This window comes from Epinephelus moara, chromosome 13 (assembly GCF_006386435.1).
Source record: "Epinephelus moara isolate mb chromosome 13, YSFRI_EMoa_1.0, whole genome shotgun sequence".
NCBI classification, from domain to species: domain Eukaryota; kingdom Metazoa; phylum Chordata; class Actinopteri; order Perciformes; family Serranidae; genus Epinephelus; species Epinephelus moara.
The window spans coordinates 3,006,686-3,027,803 of record NC_065518.1 but is presented as its reverse complement, the minus strand read 5'-3'; the positions used below and the strand labels follow the sequence as shown (position 1 = coordinate 3,027,803).

At 42.0% G+C, this 21,118-nt stretch overlaps 2 protein-coding genes across 4 annotated transcripts in view; one reads left to right on the top strand and one right to left on the bottom strand.

Moving 5' to 3' along the window:
- grid1b (glutamate receptor, ionotropic, delta 1b) overlaps positions 1-9,965 on the bottom strand; it is an 827,749-nt gene extending 817,784 nt beyond the window's left edge. For both annotated transcript variants that reach the window (XM_050059333.1, XM_050059332.1), the window contains exon 1: positions 9,698-9,965. In XM_050059333.1, coding sequence (XP_049915290.1) covers positions 9,698-9,779 — 82 coding nt within the window. In that variant the 5' untranslated portion in view covers positions 9,780-9,965. The remainder of the gene's footprint in view (positions 1-9,697) is intronic.
- Positions 1-21,118, top strand: part of rnf213b (ring finger protein 213b) — a 528,456-nt gene that overhangs the window by 287,861 nt on the left and 219,477 nt on the right. The gene's annotated exons all lie outside the window — the stretch shown is intronic.

Genomic DNA, 21,118 nt, shown 5'->3' with positions numbered 1-21,118 from the left:
TCTTTTATTTTTATACGACAATAGCGTAATAAGGGGGGTTATGTGCACAAAAAGTTACATATAGCATTGGCTCTCGTAGAAAATGAAAAAGAAACAAACAGGAAATCGAAGAAGTTCAAGAGCCAAAGGAGACTGAAAAGAAAGTCTGCGCTACAGTTCTGTCAGAAATTCGATTCTGTCAAGCATGATGCAGAAAAATATCAACCCCATCAATGCTGAATTATACATACAATGTACACATACACATATCTACAAACATGCACGCATCTACACATATGCACATAGGTACACAGATATAGAGATACACAGATGCGCACATACATACATACATACACACACAGATCCCCACCTCCTCAACCCTTCCTATCTTCCCCCCCAGATCCCGCCAACCACCATAAGAACAGAAATTATATATACATACACTCACACATACATACACACATATACACATACATATACATATATATATACATACATACACACATATACACATATATACATACACATACACATACATATATATATGTATATATATATATATATATATATACACACATATAAGCTACATACACATACATACATATATACACATACATATAATAAAATAAAAAAAATAAAATATAAATAAATAACTAAAAATAAATCAAAAGGCATCTTATCTATAAGATAAGTAACCTAACTTTATGAAATAGTGCTCCTCACTAGGTCTAATATGTGATTCCAATTTTCTATTGTCTGATATTTGGCACCATTTAATCTTGCCATAGAGAGTTCCATTGATACAATGTCTACAACTGACTGTTTCCACTGATTAAAAGAAAGAGAGTGAGGGGGCTGCCATCTAAGTGCTAACATTTTTTTTGCAGCTGTGCTTCCTACCAGCCAGAAATGTCTTTGGACTACATTTAAACTTAAAACATCATCATCATTAAGGAGCATCAGTTTTGGGCAACAAGGAATACTGGTTTGTAATACTTTGGAGAGGTACTTAGCAATCTGTTCCCAGAAATATTTAACTGGAGGACACTCCCACATCATGTGCGAAAAAGAACCTGATATATTTAGAGAGCATAATAAGCAATTTGGCGAAATCGTTAGTTTCATTTTGTAACGTTTTTGGGGAGTTAGATAAGTTTTATGGATAAAATTAAAATGAATCATCTGATGATTTGGATTACGAGATGCCAGACTAATATTTCCCCATACTTTGACCCAGTTAATACTTTGTTTTGTGTCAAGTTCGCTATTCCAAGCTTGTGTGACAGGAAGTGGGGTTGAAGTTCTCTGTAATAAATCTTTGTATATTAGGGAGACGTGTCCTTTGGGAAAGGCTGATATTTTTTTAATAAAACTTAATAAAGGATGACTGGGTGGTTTAGACCATGGGACTCCGTAGGCCCGCATAGCTGACCTAAGTTGTAAATAAAGAAAAAAAGAAGAACCTGATAAATTATAAATGTCTTTCAGATCTGAGAAAGTTCTTAATCCATTATCGTCCATGATATCACCTAATGTATGTAAACCACAACTGATCCATTGGTGGGCTACAAAGTAAGAGTCTCCCTTACGTAAAGAGGGATTGTAAAATAAAGGTGTCTGGTCGTGCCATTTAGTGTCCCAATTATGTAATTTTTCATACTTACGCCAGATTGATACTGCATGTGCAATTATTGGGCCATAGCGTAATCTACATTGTTTCAGAGAAATATAAGTAAAAAGTATGTCCTGTAGATGCATAGGTGCAACCATATTTCTCTCCATATTTTTTCCAGGGAGTGTCAGCATCCGAATCAAACCAAACTAGTAAGGGATGAAGTGATAGGGCTTGAAAATATAATTTGAAATTTGGAACAGCAAGTCCACCAGATTGTTTCCCATTCTGTAGTGTTGGGAGTTTTATACGAGCTCGCTTACCTTTCCATATAAATTTAGATACAATTTTGTGTAGTTTTTCCCAATAACCACTAGGTGGTGCAATGGGAATCATATCACTACAAAAATTGACTCGAGGTAAAATATTCATTTTAATGACAGAAATTCTTCCAGCAAAAGAAACAGGTAAATTACTCCATCTATTGAGATCGTCTATAATTGATTTAAGGATTCTATTGTAATTCATAGATACAATTTTTTCAGCTGAAGGGAATATATCTATGCCCAAATATTTAAAGTGAGGTACAATAGGAATCTCATGAGTGGGGGTATGTTTAGGGGGAGTTCTAAGATACATTAATGATGATTTGGATCGATTCATTTTATAACTTGAGATTGAACTAAAATGGTCAGAAATATCCAAAAGGTTTGGGAGAGAGTAAGAGATGTCTTCTAAGTATAACAAAATATCATCAGCATAAAGAGAGATATGGTGATCAATGGAATTAAGAGTAATTGGCTTGATGTTTTTAGCTTGACGGATAGTCTGAGCCAATGGCTCCATAGATAAGATAAACAATATAGGAGAGATTGGATCACCTTGTCTGGTGCCGCGTGTGATGTTGAATGGAGGAGAACAAATATTACCTGTTATAACACTGGTTGATGGGTTAGAAAATAATATTTTAACCATATTTATGAACTTATCACCTAATCCCATACATTTTAAAACTGACCAAAGATACAACCATTCTAAACGATCAAAGGCCTTTTCAGCATCAACAGAAAGAACAGCTGAAGAGACCTTTGGATCCGGAGAGGAATTAACAATATGTAAGAGATGACGTAAATTATCTGAAGAGAGTCTTTTCTTAACAAAACCACTTTGATCTGGGTGGATCAATTTAGGTAAAAACTTTTCGAGACAACAAGATAAAACTTTAGAGAATAGTTTGACATCAGTGTTAATTAATGACAAGGGGCGCCAATTCGAACATTCATCCGGATCCTTACCTTTTTTTAACAGAAGAGAAATTAATGACATATTCACATCTCTCCCAAAAGAGCCTTTAGAAATAGCTATCTTTGGTTAACCCTTTAAAACCTGGGCAAGTTTGCCTGATTGCTTTCAAGAACATAAGAGAAGGGTAATGAGCAAGTTTCCAAGAAATGACCCAAAAATGAGCAAGAAAATAGTAAAAGATACAAAAGTATTCCTGAAAAATAGCAAAAACAAAAAGATAGATAAAAAATAAAAACAAACAAGAAAGGAAATGACCTGAAATAGATAAATAAATGTATAGTCTTTGTCAGCCTACATGTTGGGTTTCAAAGCATCCATATATCCCACATCCTCTCTGCTCTAGTCCATCTATGTCTTGCTCCAGTCGCCCATTTCTCATCAGGTTGCCCTGCTCCCTCAACACCTGATGCAGACCTTGTCCACCTTGTGATTTCACTCATCCTGACGAAGCAGCATTGGGAACCTTTCCTAAGGGTCCAGACTGGATCCATCCTGGACAACATATGCTTGCTTTATGCACATATATGTTTATTATTATTGCAACAATCTGAAACAATGGGTGTGGTTACATGATGGCTTCTCAAGTGGAATGAAATAAATCTGAATGAAATCATTCGAAGTCTTTCCAGGTAGTTTACATGGGAAATATTCATTCCCAATGAGGGTTTACACGGAGATCAGTTTAATCGTCTGTATTCGGGTCTGCGCAAGGTTTGGGGCAGGGAAGGTTTCTGATTGGATAGGGGGCGGGGCGGATGTTACGTGTTTACCGGAAGAAAACACTGTAGTCCTCGCTCCGGATAAGAAGATGCTTGACGACGCTGTTCTTAGTGCCTTTTTCAGGCTTGTTCTGCTAATGCTTCGTCTGTTGAGGAGGAGAAGGGAGGTAGAAGACCGCTCGGGACCGTCTCTTGTTTTTAGAAGCTGCCATCTTGTTGCGTGTGCACTGTATACGTCATCGCGCCAGAAGGGCAAGGAAACGAGCATGTGCAGAAAGTAACCTAAAGAGAAATGAGTGTATACAAGTGCGAGAAACTCTTTCATTCAGAATTAGAAACAGAATATTCCAGCCCCTTACATCGGATTGAATTTTCAATCGCATTGGCCATTTTCATTCCGAATTAGGTGTTTACAAGATCACTTTTAATAGGAATGAACTTTCATTCCGAATGAAAAGGGAATTAAACTGTCCATGTAAACACACTCACTGACAAACACTGTCCAGAATATTCTCAAGAATAACCTCAAAGGAAAAAAGAAATATGCTGGAAGCACACCATGGCAAACTCAAGACCAACAAACAACAGATGGACATTCGTTAGCTCATTTTCCGTAACCACTTATCCTGATGGGGATCATGGTGGCCTGGAGCCTATCCCAGCTGACACTGGGTGAGAGGTGGGGTTCACCCTGGACAGGTCACCAGACTATCACAGGACTGACACATAGAGACAGACAACCATTCACACTCACACCTACGGACACCTACATTAACCTGCATGTCTTTGGAGTGTGGGAGGAAGCCGGAGCACCCAGGGGAGGCCCACACTGACACAGGTATCCGCACAGATTGGCTCATCAATCCCTGGGTTTGAACCAGGAACCGTCTTGCAGTGAAGCAACAATGCTGACCACAGCACCACCATCAATAACACTAACACAATGTAGTGTCTTGTGTCTGTAGTGTTTACACTTGTGGAGGATAACTTTACACATCCTGTGTTTTCTTTAAGCAGCTCCACGTACTCCAGTGGTAACTCATCTACACTAAATGCAAATAACTTTGGTCTCGCTGAGAGGACTATCTGGCAAAGCCGTTCAAATGATGCCTTTCTTTATCCGTTTCTGCTCATGGAGGTTTGTTTCCACTCGCCATCAACAACATTACTGCTGCATCGCTTCCTGATTTCCCACACTACAGGGTGGGCCGAGGGTCAATAACTACAGAAGGTATTTGCGTTAACTGCACGTCAGAAAAATGAGCGGCGTTAAAAGGAATTTGCTTGAACTCCTTATTAACGTGTTACCTTTGACAGGCCTAATATAAATATATAAGAATAAGGTGTTGATGTGGAGTAAATTGACAGAGAAGGAGGAAGGAGCTCTGCTCAGTCTTTGAGGAGCTGCACATGATGTATATTTACAGGAAGAACTTACGCTGCAACACTAACCTCATTACAAAAAAGCTGTTTCTGAAATTTAAAGAGAAACGGTTTGAAAACATTCTGTCAGTGACTAAATTTTGGACATATGTGCAAATAAAACAGAAGTTTGGCCCTGAACCATCTGTAACATCTCATTTATCTCGGAGCCAGAGATCTTTAGTTGCACAGCTGAGAGCCGGCCATCGAGGCCATTCAACAATATTCAGGAGGAGAGCAGAATGTGGGAGCTCTGTGATTTGGGTGAAGAGAAGTGCGTCCCATTTTCTTTACGGCACAAACTATGATGACTTATGAGAGTTAACGCTCCATGAAATGACTCGTTTAAACCCCGACATGTTCTGGTGCTCAGGTGACCAAAATTGTTTAAATTTGCAGATTTTGTTGTGAACACCTGGAAGAGAAGGCAGGAAAGTTTGTGTGATTAGTAGATATTTCAATTATTTTAGCGCTTCGTGAATGATCCATGAACTCAGTCGGACACAGTGATGATCTGATTACGTACGATGCTTTTGCTACTTCGTACCATTTTCCTTCATTTTGCTTTTGTCTGAAAATATGTACGCTGGATTCTGGTCCCGGCTTATTGTGATTTTTATGGTGTCTCGTGAGCCCATGCAGATCGGGCATATTTCTATGTAATGACACAATAATAAAAACTCGCTGTTCTTTTTCCGGTTATTTTTCTTGTCACATTTTACTGTCTCCTCACCAAGTTGCCCATTTGCCTTTGTTTCCACACGCTCAAAAGAAATCAAACCAGTCTGCTCTGGTTCCAAAGCTTTAAATGCTCGTGAATGGCGACTAAATGTAGCACAAGAAAACCGACGTCGATCCAGGTTTCAAAGGCTTAAACTGCTCACCAGTCATGTCCGCGCTGTGGCTACGACCTGCGACCAGGAGTCACAACTTATCAAGAGCACTTTTGATCCAGTGAAGTCAAATAAGTGAGTTCCTCGACTGAAAAATTAAAATCATGTGGTGCTAAAGAAAGATGATGTAACAAATCTTCAGGGTCATGAGATTAATAAAGGAACAAAGAAGGAAACACTTCTGTTACGCAGAATATTAATCTTTCTGACATTTCCTTCTTGTTCTCGTGCAGGACTGAACACTTCGACCCCCACAGGCGTCTAAAACTCCATAAAATGAAAGAATCTGAGAAAGAAAATCACTCCTTGGTTTAGATTTACTCGCTCAGAGCTCACATTCACACTGAGGCCGTCACCTATGATTTGAACTTCTCAACAACTTCATCACAAGCAGCTGGTTCTTCATCTATATTCTATGAACTATGTTCTCAGTAAGAGCAACAGGACCCTCTGATATCGTCTGGTCAAGAGCCAGATGTTGCAGGATAAATCCCCACTCATGTTTCGATGCTTTAGTTTAACGACCCCCAGCTCGTCCTCAGGCTGAGAAAATTTCCATGTTCTGAATCCACAAACATAATTCTTTATACCTGAAACACTGACACATATCAGTCGACAGTGGTGCAAAAAATTGTTAACAATCTGTGTGCATGAGAGGAAAAACACATCTAGTGTTTTTATGTATTGAATCATTATTTCACCCAGATGTCACTGATTATATTTGAACACGCAGCAGGTTAAACTCCAAACAGCCCCTCAAACCAATCAGCTTTCTCCTCTGATAAAATGTGTCAATATCAGCTCAGATTTCTCTTTTTATTTCCATTCTTTGTTCATAATTACTCCCAGTCCGCAGCAGCGTGGTTTCATGTTTGTATCCGGTCTCACTATTTGGCATCGCCTCATTTATTTGTTGTGTTCTGTGTTCTCGATAATCCTGTATCACTGTTCTCTGCTGTTTCCATGTGCGAGCGCAGATTTTGTCCTGAGGGACAGTAAAGTATCCGTCCATCTGTCCATCCATTCATCCCTCTATCCATTCTCTACAATTCTACACAGATTTTCTGAAGTGGATCTTTTCTTCTCTCAGTGTGCAGCAGCGTTTAGCTCCAGTGAAGCTCTGTACACTCTAAAAAAATATTCATGGGGTCAGTTTTTACAGCATGAACAGTATTTTTTATATTACTATTATTATTGTTATTTGCATTCAGATTTTATATAATAATTGTTCATAGTATTTCCTTTCTATACACATGCTTCTAATTACTCTAGATATCTTTATATATTTTTATATTTTATATTCTTTGTTATGCACCAATACACCAAGCCAAATTGTCAGGTTATAAAGGACCCAATGCATTTGCTCAATAATGCAGAGTTGGAACAGCTTAAAAAGATGCTGGCAAACTGTGTACTTAATTATTTTAAGTTGAACCACTGGATTTTTTTTAGAGTGTGCAGTTTGTGCACAAGACTCTGCTCAGACTCCCACTCTCCCATATTCACTCTTGACACACTGTTCAGCACATTCTCAGTTGGTACTGAAGTTCAGAGTCTCTCAGAACTCTAAAAAACTCATTTCATCATTTTGAAAAAAATAATCCACTGGTTCAACTTCAAAAATGAAGGTAACAATTTGCATCTTTTTTTAATTAGTTCCAACTCTGCATTATTGAGTAAATCCTGAGTCTTTTCTAATCTGACAAACTGAATTAAATGTGTCCAACCAATATGATTTGCTTTCACCTAAAAAAAAAAAGAATTAAGCTGAACCAAATTAATATGTATCCAAAACTGTGTTGATATTTCATGGATTTTTTTTAAGATATTCGAACTTTTTGTTTTAATACAATTTTACTCAAAAATGTCAAAAATGTTTTTGATTTTGACAAACATCTCAAAATAGTTATAAACTAACTGACTAAAACACTTTCATGTAACAAGCGTTTTTTTTAAATGCTGAAAACTAAAAAAACAAACAAAAAATTTCACCCCATGAATATTTTTTAGAGCGTACTCCTAGATTGTCATCATTAGGTGTTGTAGCACACTCTAAAAAATAATCCAATGGTTCAATTAAAAAAAAGTATACATTTGCTTGTATCTATTATAATCTGACAAACTCAATAAATTTAAACTAAAAAAAAGAAAGAAAGTCCACTAACCCCATGATCATTTTTTGGAGTGTTCTCCTAGTTTGTCATTATAAAGTGTTGTAGCACACTCAAAAATAATCCAAAGGTTTAATGTTCAGTGACCATTTCTTTAAAAAAAAATAACTAACGTTTTTATTTTAATTCAGGCCTACTGAAAAAATATCAAAAATGTTTGGGATTTTGACCAACCTAACAAACGCATTTTTTTATGCTGAAAACTAAAAAAAAACAAAAAACACTGACACTATGAATATTTTTTAGAGTGTACTGCCAGTTTGTCATCATTAAGTGTTGCAGCATATAAAACACTGCCTGACATGTTTCCATGATGGAGACGCAGTGTGACCATTAAAGTAGGAAGTGTATTCTTATGAGATGAATGGCTCTGCCTCCCCCCTCCTCTCTCTCTCCCACTCGCCCCCTCCCCCCCTCTCCTGGCTCAAACCAACAGGCCACCGCAGTGCTGCCACTGGCCGGGGCTGACGGTCTGAGCTGCAGAGCAGATCTGGATTATTATTTCTCTTTACTTCCTCCTCTTACAAACCGGATGGCTGTATTCCAAACTGGAGGCGGCTGCGTGCCGCATCCAATCATCTCAGGGCGAACAGCAGCCTCTGAGTGGAATTAGTGCAAATTGGGGAGTTTATATGAAAAGCGCGTGCGGCTGTGAGCGTGCGATCAGTCGGTGGTGTCTCATTGAGTCTGCGCTCCTCTCAGAATCCCCTCCGATCCTCCCTGACTCCGCTTTCCTCCATCAACTCCTGCTGCGACTGAAAAAGTGACTTGACTGATATGGGAGGAAAATAGGTGATGAAGAGGAGCAGCTCGCCTCCTCAGCTCGCCAACTGGCTGTTTGGTTGTTGTTTCACAGCCCGAACAGTCGGCGTTTGTCCCCTTTGTCATCGCTTCCCCTGGCAGAGTTGATTAACATTTCACTCACGTCTAATTCAAAGTTCAGGCTTATAGATGAGGGGAGGCGAGGGAGAGAGGGATGGAGGAGGAGGAGGGGGAGGGGGAAGGGAGGGGGAGAGAGAGGATGGATGGATGGATGGATGGATGGATGGATGGATGAAGCAAAACCCTCCAAACACCCATGTCGGGCCAGTTTCTGCTGCCAGCTTCAGGTTCTCTGCATGTGAATGTGAATATGCATCGACATGAGCTCTTCCTGCCTGGGAAGGATGGAGGGATGGATGGAAGGATGGAGGGATGGATGGAGGGATGGATGGCACGGCGCAACACTTTGCGGGCACTTCTACCAGGCTCCGCTGCGTGCGTCTGAGCCTACATGCAACAGCCTCCTTCCTTCCTTCCGACACATTATCCGAGCACGGATCGGAATGATAATCAGATGTGAGCTCGGGTCCAGAGCGGAGAGGAGCTTTGAAAATCAGTGCATGCACGGAAACTCTGATATGCACATTCTGCCTCAGCTCAACTTGAACCCCACTAATCAGTCCACATTTCACAAAGCCATCAGGAACCTGCTTCTCTGCTCACATTGTGCATGTGAAGCGTCCCTGCATGCAGCCACCAGCTCGTGTCTCCCTACAGCCAAAGCCCTGCACAGCAAAGCCAAAAAAAGAGAAGAAGCCCCGGTTGGTGTCTTACCAATGTGAATGATGGAGTCGGCGCTCACTGTGTTGCATTGCAATATCCACAGGGAATGAAATAACAATGTCAGCATTTCCATCTCCAGTTTGAGCCAAAAAGGCGCATCCACGGATCCACCTCGCTGATTTTGGTGTTTTTTCTCCAGTGATGAGCAAATCCAAAATAAGCGTCGGTGCGTAAAAGCGGCAGCAGCAGCAGCAGCAGCAGCAGCGGCGGCAGGGAACTGTGCTGAGTGAAATCACCACCGAATAGTAAAAAAAAAAAGAAAAAAAAAAAGAAAAAGCCCAAATCCCAAAGACCAAACTGTTGGCCGGAGTCGAGAGGAAGAAGAAGGGTAGAAAAAGAAAGAATAGATGCGTCCAGGGCTCCGGAGAGAAACAAACCCGGGTGAGTGTGGAGGGAAGCGGGGACGGATGAGAGAAGACACCGGGGGTTTGTTTCAGAGGTTGAGATCCGCCAGACGAGCAGCTCTGACTCTCTACCTCCGAGTCTGAGACATAACACACTGCAAACTGCGGAGGAGGAGGAGGAGGGACGCTCTCTCTCTCGCTCTCTCTCTTCTCCCCCGACCCACGTGATTGCAGAGCCTCTATCTACGGCGCTGGAAGCCCGACCGGAGAAAAGAGAGGCGAGGGATGGAGATGGTGAGAGATGGAGGGATGGATGGGAGCCGGTGCGCACCGCGGAGGAGACGAGGGTGAGAGGGAGCGAGACGCGGAGGTAGTCGCGCCCCGGACGGAGAGTCGGTTGGTCGGTAGGTGTTTTTGCGGAGGGGTGGGAGGTCGTCGGTGCCGGTCCTGTAATGAACTTGCGACAGCCCGACTTTACGTTTCACGCGTTGGACGCGCTCACCACACCGACTCAAGTTGGTTGATTCAGCGCCGGCAAGAGGAGCCGTTACCACCGCAGTGCCGCGTTGTAATGAAGCTGTTACATGCTTTGGATTTACTCCGCGTGTTGCTGCTACACCGCGTTATTCCGCCCGCGCTCCGGTGTTTGTGCGTAAATTCAACACAATGCTCCCCAGTTGTTTTTTCCCGCGGTGGACACACGGAGAGAAACGCGGCAGTTGTGAGCTGAGCAACTTAATCTCAGCAACGGCTGGCTGTGTAGATGTCTCGAGTCTCAGGAGCTTTAATGAATTTCGGGTCAAGTGTGAGTGACACCGGTGTGATGCGGTATTTCCCCCCTGGCAGCTTGGAGAGGTTGTGGATGACGCGCGGCGCACGGACCCGAGGTACGGAGCAGGTTTCGCTTAAAAACAGTGACCAGTGTCAGGCTGGTAAGAATAAACCTCCGACACGTCTAACATGTTGAGTTGTAATGTTGCGCTCATGCGTCCGGATACAAGGCGAGGACAGACTTTGGCGCGTGCGTAAAATCTTCCCAGGATTTTCCAGAGAAGAGGAGGGAGCGAAGGGTCACAAATGGAGGAGCAGCGCGTCGGAAGGATTTGGGGGAAGGGATAGATGGGAGTGAAAGGGGGAGGCGGACTCCTCAGCTCCACGGGAACGGAAGCTCGGACACGCTGGTGTCCCGGTACCGGAGGAGCCGGGAGGAGGGAGACGTGTTGACGGCAGGATGCAGCGACTCTCACAGCGCACTGACGCTGCGGCGGTAAGCTGCCTCTGCTGCAGGTCCAGCCAGGTTTAATGAAGTCATGGATGTGTTTGTCTTCTGTAACCCGTGACCGCTGCGGTGGTATATGCACGTGACGTCACTGACCTTTCCCGGGATGTCATTCCAGGTGTTGTTGTTTTCTGTCGCTTCACACGCGCCAGGAGGGGCTGACGACCTGCGGGAACCAGCGGGACTGTTCCCACTCCGGAAGTGAAGATTACTACACTTGACTTTACAATTAAAGGATATTTCTTGCGAATGAATGAGACTCAGAAATGTCTTTTAATTGTTTGGCCAAGTCTAGTTCGGCGAAAGTGTCCACATGAAGCTTCACTGAACTTCCGGAGGTGCTGCCTGCTGAGGGAGCCTGGACAGTTTCAGCACCACGCGGGACCGGACAGCTCCTCTGGAGGCAGCAGCCGCTTTGTACGGAGTCCTGCAAGTGCCAAATGTTACTGTGCAGAAGACTGAGGAGTAGATGTTAAATAAGTGAATGAAGGAGATATTATATAAAACATATACAACGTTTTGAGCCTCCCATCATGTATCCAGTTCAATAAACAAACAAATAAATAATGATTTATTTATTTATTTATTTTTTTGCCACATTCCCACAAAGTAAATGATGCAATAAAGGGAGGAAATTTTGGGAATAATTGAACAGTTCGGACTTTAATAAACACAGACACACTGGCTGCAGAGGACAGGGGGACCTAAAGTCTGCAGTTTAAATATTTTCTAACTATTTACCTCACGTTGTTATTTATTTATTGTTTGTGTTATCCGTTCCATCGTTGACTCATCAGAGACTGTCAGTAACATTTGTGGCCTTAGGGACTCCACAGTGTTCCTTAAAAAGAACAAGTGGTATTTTAACCCTTTCAGAACCAAGTTATGTTTCAAACACACACACACCAAAATAAATAAATAAAAAAAATAAAAAAAATGCAAATGTGTATTTCTACTCGAAATGACCTCATAAATCATTTGGAAAAAAAAAAAGATTACTTATATTACTTTATCATGTTTTTTTTGTTTTGTTTTGTCCATTTCAACGAGTGATATCATTAGAAATATTCTTTATTTATTTTTACCATGGATGATGAGCTCATATCAATTAATAAAGTGATGCTTTTAAAAACACTGCGTATATACTTTGTTTTGTATTTTTCATCACGACTCAAAACATTATCAATTTCTGAAGTTTCTCCAGAAAACACTTGAAAACGTCCTGAGATAAATATCCTGTGGACGTGGTCGATAAGACGCATTTGAAGTTAATTGTATCATTAGAAAATCAAATCAGAAAAGTATTGAACAGTGTTTCACTTTCTGGTGACACTCAGATGCCCGTCTGTCCAAATACATGAGGATCTATCCAACAAATTAAACATAAATAATCTGAGTAAAAGCTGTAAATCTTTTATGTGATTTATTTTACACGTATCTGTAATTAAACATCTCATGTTTACTTCAGTTTAAACACAAATAATGAACTTCAACAATATGATAAATGGATTCGTCCTCACCTCCGCCATGTTTGTTAAAAAAGGGGGCGTGGCTCTAGTGCAGTCCATTTTAGATGATGTGGAACACTGTGATTGGCTCACGGCATCATCAAGTCAGTCTGTGCATTCAGGTGGAGTCAGAGGACATTTATCATAGAGCTAGACACACTAGAAGAGTTTTGTCCAATGGAGTGGACGTGGGATCTGAACCTGCAACCTGAAATATCACCTGACAAACCTGAGTGTGTCGTCTCTGTGACTTTACACCTGCTGAGTGTTTCTGAGCTGATGAGGCTCGAAGATCATCAGTGAACTTGTTGACGGACTTGTTCACCTCAGTCATGGTTACCATGGACACTGTGGTGTGTGTGTGATGGTTTCCCTGGAGAGTCGGCACAGAGACCTCCTCTTCACCAAGACTCACACTTTCACCCAAATTACTTTCTGTTCAGCTCAAGGGTTAATATCTTCATCGGTATGATGTCATCATCATCAATACTGAAACATCAGCAGTAGTTTATACTGTATCATTATCATCATCATCCCTGTCTTCATCCACGTCAGCCGTCTCATCAAAGTCAACACTTTTCAATAAACCTTAACATCATCATCATCATCATCAATACTTTATTATAGCTCTAATTAATTGTCATCATCCTCAGCATGTGGCGCCTTCATCTCTCTATTTAATTAGGCTAATCTTAAATACTTAATATAATGTAGAATTCAATACTGTGACTCCAAAACGATATTTTGTGACGATCATAGAAGTATTGCTGATTAAATATTGCGTGATCTTGTCATCTAATAACAGTAACAACATTAGATTATAATGTTATTATATAATACATCTGATACATGTTACATTACATTCTGTCAGGTTTATAATATTAGATTAAATTGGTGTAATATTCATTCCTTTTATACGTCGTTATGACTCTTGGTAATCATTTTATTGTAAATTATTTCCCAGTATTCTCTCTCTCTCTCTCTCTCTCACACACACACACACACACACACACACACACACACACACACACACACACACACACTCAGCCTGCTCCAGCTGGGGCATTGCAGTCCATCGGTGGAGCATCACACCTCCTACTGGCCACGAGCTGCTACTGCGAGGCTTTTACACTGAAGGGGACACAGAAAGGAAGAATCATGTGAAGGGAAAACATCAGTCAATCACACACTCTTTATTGTCTTTCACATTATGATTCAGGTTTACTTAGGTTTACTTCTTTGCACAGAGACAAACAACACCAACAAAAACAGAAGAAGTAATTTCAGTGCTGGAGGAAGGAAGTCGAGAAACGGTTTATTCAAAGTCCTCCTCTGTTCAAATGGCAGAAAGAAAGCGACAAACAAGGAACACATAACACACAAATATCTGTGTACACACCAGAAAACCAACAGTATTAATCCCTTTTATGCCATTATATTATATAAATACTACTGTACTCATGTAAGGTGCCGACAGTTAACCAAAATGAGTGTAATAAAAACTAGAAACAGAATGTTAATGAATGTTGCACATAGAGTGCAGTAATTATAATCCTGTGTATCTGAAGCCTTCAAAGACCTTATAGCTGTCGGGGAAAAGCTGTTTGAGTGTATGAGTGTATGATCTGTTGTGTTTTCCAGAGGGCAGCGAGTCAAGCAGATGGTGTCCTGGGTGAGTACAGTCTTTGATGATGACGAGGCTCTGCTCTGGTAGAGGGTGCTAGCGACCTCCTCCAGGGTCGGGGTTCAAAAAGCACAAACACCAGCAGGAAGTGAGATCACAGGTTGACTTTATTTAGTGTTCACAAGCAGTTTTTTTGTGAATGCTCACACACTGACAGGGATTCCTGAAGCTCTGACTCTGAAACCATCAACACCTGCAGCCAGTGCATTCAGCAAGTTTGCCAGAGACCTCTTCACTCTGTTTGCAATTTCTACTATCTTCATTTTTCTTTTTTGCAAAAGTATGGACGTGCATTGCATTCACTGAAAACAAAGATCTATGTGACAAACATTATTTATTGATAAGGAAGCGCGATGAACACGTGATGTCCACTGTGGGTCCCAGCGCTGGAGGTGGAGCCTGAGGCTGGAGCTCTGCAGCCAGACCCTTCTCAACAAGTCAGTAATAATGATTCTAATGTTGTGTACACACCGGGTGTGAATGAAACAATTCACATGAGTGAATTACATATAAAGTCAATGTAAAGACACAATTAGGCACAATCCTGCTCGGTGGCATCAAGGTCAAGAGGCCCGTTTCCACTGAAGAAGTTCCTGGTACTATTTGGGGGGCAGGAATTTTACAGGAACGTCCTCTCGCTCGGCCCTCTCAACCGCCGTGTCTCCACTGAGAGGGCGGAGTAAGAGGAAGGTTCCGGTAAAGTTACAACCAGAGTTGATGTGCCTGTGGATATTCTCATTTATCCAGGTCATAGTTATCTCAAGGCAATTGAATCGAATGCAACTGGACTTAGTTTTGTCTTAGAAGACGTTTCACCTCTTATCCAAGAGGCTTCATCAGTTCATGCTTGTCTGACTAGGCTGGAACTAATCTGACAAACTGGTGTGGAAAGAACCCAGGTATTTAACCTCTGGGGAGGTCTTCACAAGGTGGTTCGTTAGTGCTCCAATGGTGTGTCAACAACGGTCTTGAAACTCTTGCTGCAATGGTGGTCGTTGGACTCGTTAGAGTCACATGAGGCCATTTGTGAACGACCGTTGTTTTTAGAGGTTAAGATGTTAAGCCTCCTGGGCAAGGATGAAAATTCACAGCAGCAGGAGTTTCAACGACCGTCGCTGACACACCATTGGAGCACTAACGAACCAATGATATCATTGGCCTTGTGAAGACCTCCTAAGAGGTTAAATACCTGGGTTGTTTCCACACCAGTTTGTCAGACTAGTTCCAGCCTAGTCAGACAAGCATGAACTGATGAAGCCTCTTGGATAAGAGGTGAAACGTCTTCTAAAAGTCCAGTTGCGTTCGATTCAATTGCCTTGAGATAACCAGAGTTCACCAAAGTGCTTCACAAGCATTAAAGAAACTAACAAAAAACAGAAACACAGGGCAAGCAAACAAAAACAATATGTGGAGTCAATATGTCAAAGATCAGCTCACATTAAAAGCCAAAGAAAAAAGGTACGTCTTTAGTAAAGTCTTGAAAGCTTCAGCGGTTTGAGCAGTTCTTATCTGCATGGGTAAACTATTCCAAAGGTTAGGAGCAGCCACGGAAAAAGCTCGGTCACCTCTATTTTTTAGTCTGGATCTAGGGACATCCAGCAACATCTGACTTGATGACCTCAAAGCTCTGACAGGTGTGTGGATGCGTAAACGCTCACATAAGTAAGGAGGTGCCGTGCCATTTAAAACCTTAAAAACAAGCAATAAAATCTTAAAATCAATCCTGAAGCGGACAGGAAGCCAGTGAAGTGAGAACAAGACTGGAGTGATGTGCTCATGTTTTCTTGTTTTAGTTCAAATCCGAGCAGCAGAATTTTGCACTAACTGCAATCGACGGAGTGATGACTGGTCCAGAACCACATAGAGAGAGTTACAGTAGTCAAGCCGAGTTGTTATGAAAGCATGTACGACTCTCTCAAAATCCTTATAAGACAGATACGGCTTGACTTTGGCCAGAAATCTCAGCTGGAAAAAGTTTTGACAACAGAGCTAATTTGCTTGTCGACTTTGGGGTGATGAACGCGACGTTAATGACGCAAAATACAAAAATTAAGCATGGAGCATGACTTTGCATCATACCATTATTCACAAGAGTTAAAAAATCTGAACTTCAGCAGCCAATTGGCGCTGTGATAGCCAATCAGCATTGAAATCTCCGGTGACGTATGACGCTGAGGACGTACTGGTGGAAATCCATTCAGCAATTTAACGCACGTACGAGGTGAGTCAACACAAAATATTCTGGCGTTCATTCATACGAGTAATGCGACGCGAAAAATTGGCATTGCGTTTGGTGTGAACACATCGTGAGGGATTTGCTGAGGGCAGTCTCACACTCGCCTCATAACAGCTGTGAGAGCTGTGAGGGAAAGTCACATCAGAGGTGGTTTCATGTCAATATATTCATGAATGAGCCTTGAAATGTGCACAGTTAAGGAAACAGGTCATGACACAACGGCAGTAGTTTGATATTTCTGTGTTGAAAAACAAAAACGTTATTGAATATTGAAATGGGTCGTAGTGCACTTTTACTACGGTCCCTAACTGCACGTGTTGGACAGACGTTCAGGTTGTTGTGCTTTCAACTGCGTCGTCATTTTGATTATTTCCAGCTGAGTAAAACTGTGAAATATCAGCCTGAATTAGCTTCCAACAGATCCCCAGACTGGGAGAAATTGAGGCTTTGCTACGGAGCTACTGAAGATAAAAGCCATAAAAAATGGCGAATATCTGGCTTGTTCTCATTCAGAAGGCGTCACATATTGCTGCTTCGCTCTCGCCTTTCACGTCTATATATCACACACCAGATATTCTTTGGTGTCTGCTGTTTACGTTCCAGGATGGCGCAACCAAACAACAACAAAAGCACATGGCAACTTCATCCCTCAGATCAGGATCTCATAATTATGACATCAAGATCTTGCAAAAGTCTTCACACTAATCACAAAACATTTTACGTCTCCTGCAGAAGCAAACTGTTCTTGCAATACTCTTCAAACTCTTAGTAAAAGAAAATGTGTTTTTGTGTCAATACGGTTACACATACACACTGTCATGTAGTACACACACACACACAGGTATCCAAATGTGTAAAGTATGTATCTGAACACAGCACACTATCAGCTCCAGCCAATAACGACCAAACACACTGTTAACCTGCTTCATGACATCCACAAGTGGACGTCACAGAATTTCCTGCAGCTTGATGCTGATCAGAGATATTGATAACAGGACAAGACGGTGCCAACGTTCAAATATCAAACAGTCTTGGTTCTCTGTCCCTTCTCTGTCATTCCTTTCTAACAAACATCTGGAAACTGTTGATTTCGTTTCTGAAATTCCTCTGACATCAGTAAAACATCTCTCTCATGCCTCCAGCTCATCCACAACTCAGCTGCCAGAATCAGTGGCGTGAGGTAGTTACAACGGGCCCTAGTGCGCCCTACTTACGAGTTATACAAAACCATGATGGAGATGGGTTTGGCCTTTTTGAGTTCCTCTTTAAACACGATGTATTTCCAGGTGGCAGTCAGGCCCCTCCACCCCACGGGCCCCAGTGTGACTGCACTGTCTATATTTACGCCCCTGTCCAGAATCTTGACCCGGACTAGAAAACACGACCACTTCACACCGATCCTGGCTTCCCTACACTGGTCACCTGTTGCCTTTAGAACTGATTTTAAGATTGTATTGATTACTTACAGAGCCCTGAGAGGCCTTGCTCCAAGTTATATAACATATCTTTTATTGCCCTGTGTGTCTTTGCAGCCTGAGATCCTCAGATGCATCTTTTCTTGTTGTTACGAGGTCTAACTTAATTCACAAAGATGACGGGGATAAAAAAAAAATCTTCCTCCTTTCCCTTCTTCCCTTAGCCGAGCCCTGATACCCTTCTGCAGATGGAGGACGAAATCAACAGTCTTCAGTATTCCAGAGGTTATCTTCGACTAATCTGAGACCTTCCAAAGTTCCAGTGCCGAGGACACACCAAGGCTTTTGCGAACGAATGCACTGAATGACGGGTGGTCAGACAAACATGTTCGTGTTTGTTTCAGAAGAGACTCTGAGGATCATTTGAGTGCCGACTGCACCGCATCGTTCCTTCAACTACCAGCGGAGGAACAGTAATCAACTTTCCAATCAAAGCAATAATGTTGCACAGATTAGGCTGAGCCACAGGAACCAGCGGGCTCCTGGGTGAAAGTCCTGAGTTTGTTTGATCCATCCACCTCCCCTCCTGCCCGCCCTATACGGACTTTCTCACTCTTTATACTGTACTGCAGTAGGTGCTCATCAACAAACAAATTACCCAGAAATCAGCATTACAAATCTGTATGTGACAAAAAATACAGTAGAAAATAGGAAATTATTAGTTTAACTAAATAGTTCAGTTAAATTCTATTTTTAAAAAAAAATATTTTATGTAGAATAGCTTTTATAGTTATTATATCGTTTGCTCTTGGGCGAAAGTTTTGAACCAATTTATTCAGCCAAGTTTAATTTAGTTATGGCGCTAATTGACCTATGGCTAAGTCCCACCCTCAAACGCAATAAGCCAATCACAGTGCGTGTAGCCATTCCCATACACTGGGACATTCTCTGCCTGGACGTCCATTGAAATGCATTACAGAAAGTCAGTTTGTTCGGTTTTATGAGCTTTTTCTGAGATTTGAAGTTTAAAAATGGTCAAACGGTGTGCATGGGGTACATGCAACTCTGACACAAGGTATCCTGAGAGGCTGGGCGACCAGGTGTATTTTTTACACTTTAAACCACATCTCAACCGAGAAAAGTGTCTCCTTTGGATAAAGTTGTGTGGTAACGTTAGACCACAACATCAACTCAACGTGAATAAGATTAACAATGATGTCTACATCTGTTCTAAGGTAAGTCAACATTGTGTTTGAGGCAACATATTGTCACTTTGCTGGAAAGAAATATAAAGTTATCTTTAACATCTCTAGCTAACGTTAGCTAAAGTTAGCCTAACGTTAGCTCCTAGCTGCGTTGTTCATCATGTCACCTTGTTTGCTGGGAGTTCATTAGCCTATTTTGTTCTAGTTTTGTACTTTGGTGATCGTACATCATTGTTAGCTGTTGTCCAAAGGGCTCTAGTTAAGCTAACGTTAACTTCTGGAGCTTAGCTTCATTAACTTATCTGTAATGGCAGAGATAACAAAGGTTGGCAAACGTTATGCTGAATGATTCAGTGTAAATACTGTAGCACCAAACTAACGGAGAGACACTCTTGGTAAAGATGGTAAAAAGGCCGTTATCCTTTTCTCATATTCTGAGCCAAAAACCTTAACTTCAGTGGCACTTTAACTTGTTGTCTTTGATGGTGACGGCAACCAGATGCGGTTCACAAGCGTACACTGTGACCTGTAAATTTTGGCTTGTAATTTAAGCTTTTCATCGACCTTCTCAACAATAAAATGATGAATATATCCCTCCAATGCGTAGTTTAGGCCCTTTTGGTTACTTCTCAATGACATCTGATCGTTATGTCTCCAAATATCATCAGTTGCCTCCTGTGAAATGCCGTGTACTGTGACACCTGCCATAGCGCCGGGCACTGAATGTTGATAGTTTGTCCAAGTGAGGGGAGGGGGGCGTGGCTTAGCCATAGGTCAATTACTTAGAAATAAAAAAATGCGAATAAAACCTAACTTTTCCTGGTGCAATGCGTACTGCCGCAAGAGGTGCCTTTGTGCATCGGTATCTGACGCAGAGACCACTGACAAAGTTCAGGCATTTGACAAGTTGGGAGTGAGACTGAGCTGTCACTTCCCAGATAGCACACATACATCTGGCCGACGTCGGCCTGAGGACTACACATCGGCCCTGAATTTATAACGTCTGACAAGCGTCGGCCGCATGGGCGGATATCTTAAAATTTAATACTCTTTTGTCCCAGCTCATCAAACGTCTCTGCTACGTCGGCTTTGGGTCGGCCCAGTGCCGTAGAATGTCTGCCCACATACGGAAGTCGCCACAGAGGCGGAATTTCATCTCCGCGGTGTTTGTTTGGAACTGAGCTCGCAGGACACAGCATCTCATCGCAGTCGGTTTCAGGTAAGCTCTACTGGAATAAATTGGCAGAAAATAGCTTTGTTGTTTCTTCTGTGACCGTTAAAAGAGGTTCCTCGTGAGTGGCGAAGCACGACTGGGTGTATATAGCTTAGCACAGCTCCCCACCAACTAACGTTATCTTTCGTTAGCTGTTAGCTAGTTTAGCGGTTTAGCTCATGTTATGCTAACAGGCTACAAATGTGGTGTTTTCATTTTATTTTCCCTAGTTGACGTTATCTGCTCATCTGGTTATTGTGAGCACTCATTTTGGGTTAAAGTGGAAGTGCCCAGAGCTGCCACCCGTGGTCCCACGGCCCCCCGGCCTGCCCTCCGGGGCCCTGGATGTGTGCTCAAGTGTCTGGGAGAGGAGCGGAGAGGAGCACGGAGGTCAGGCGGGGCGGACCGACACTGTGTATCCCAGAACGGGTGCTGAAGTGTCAGTGAGACCAGCAGAGAGGAGCGCGGAGGTGAAATAGTGAAGTTTAAGGATGCCTTCGGTATGTTGTTAATGTGATTTTATGGGCA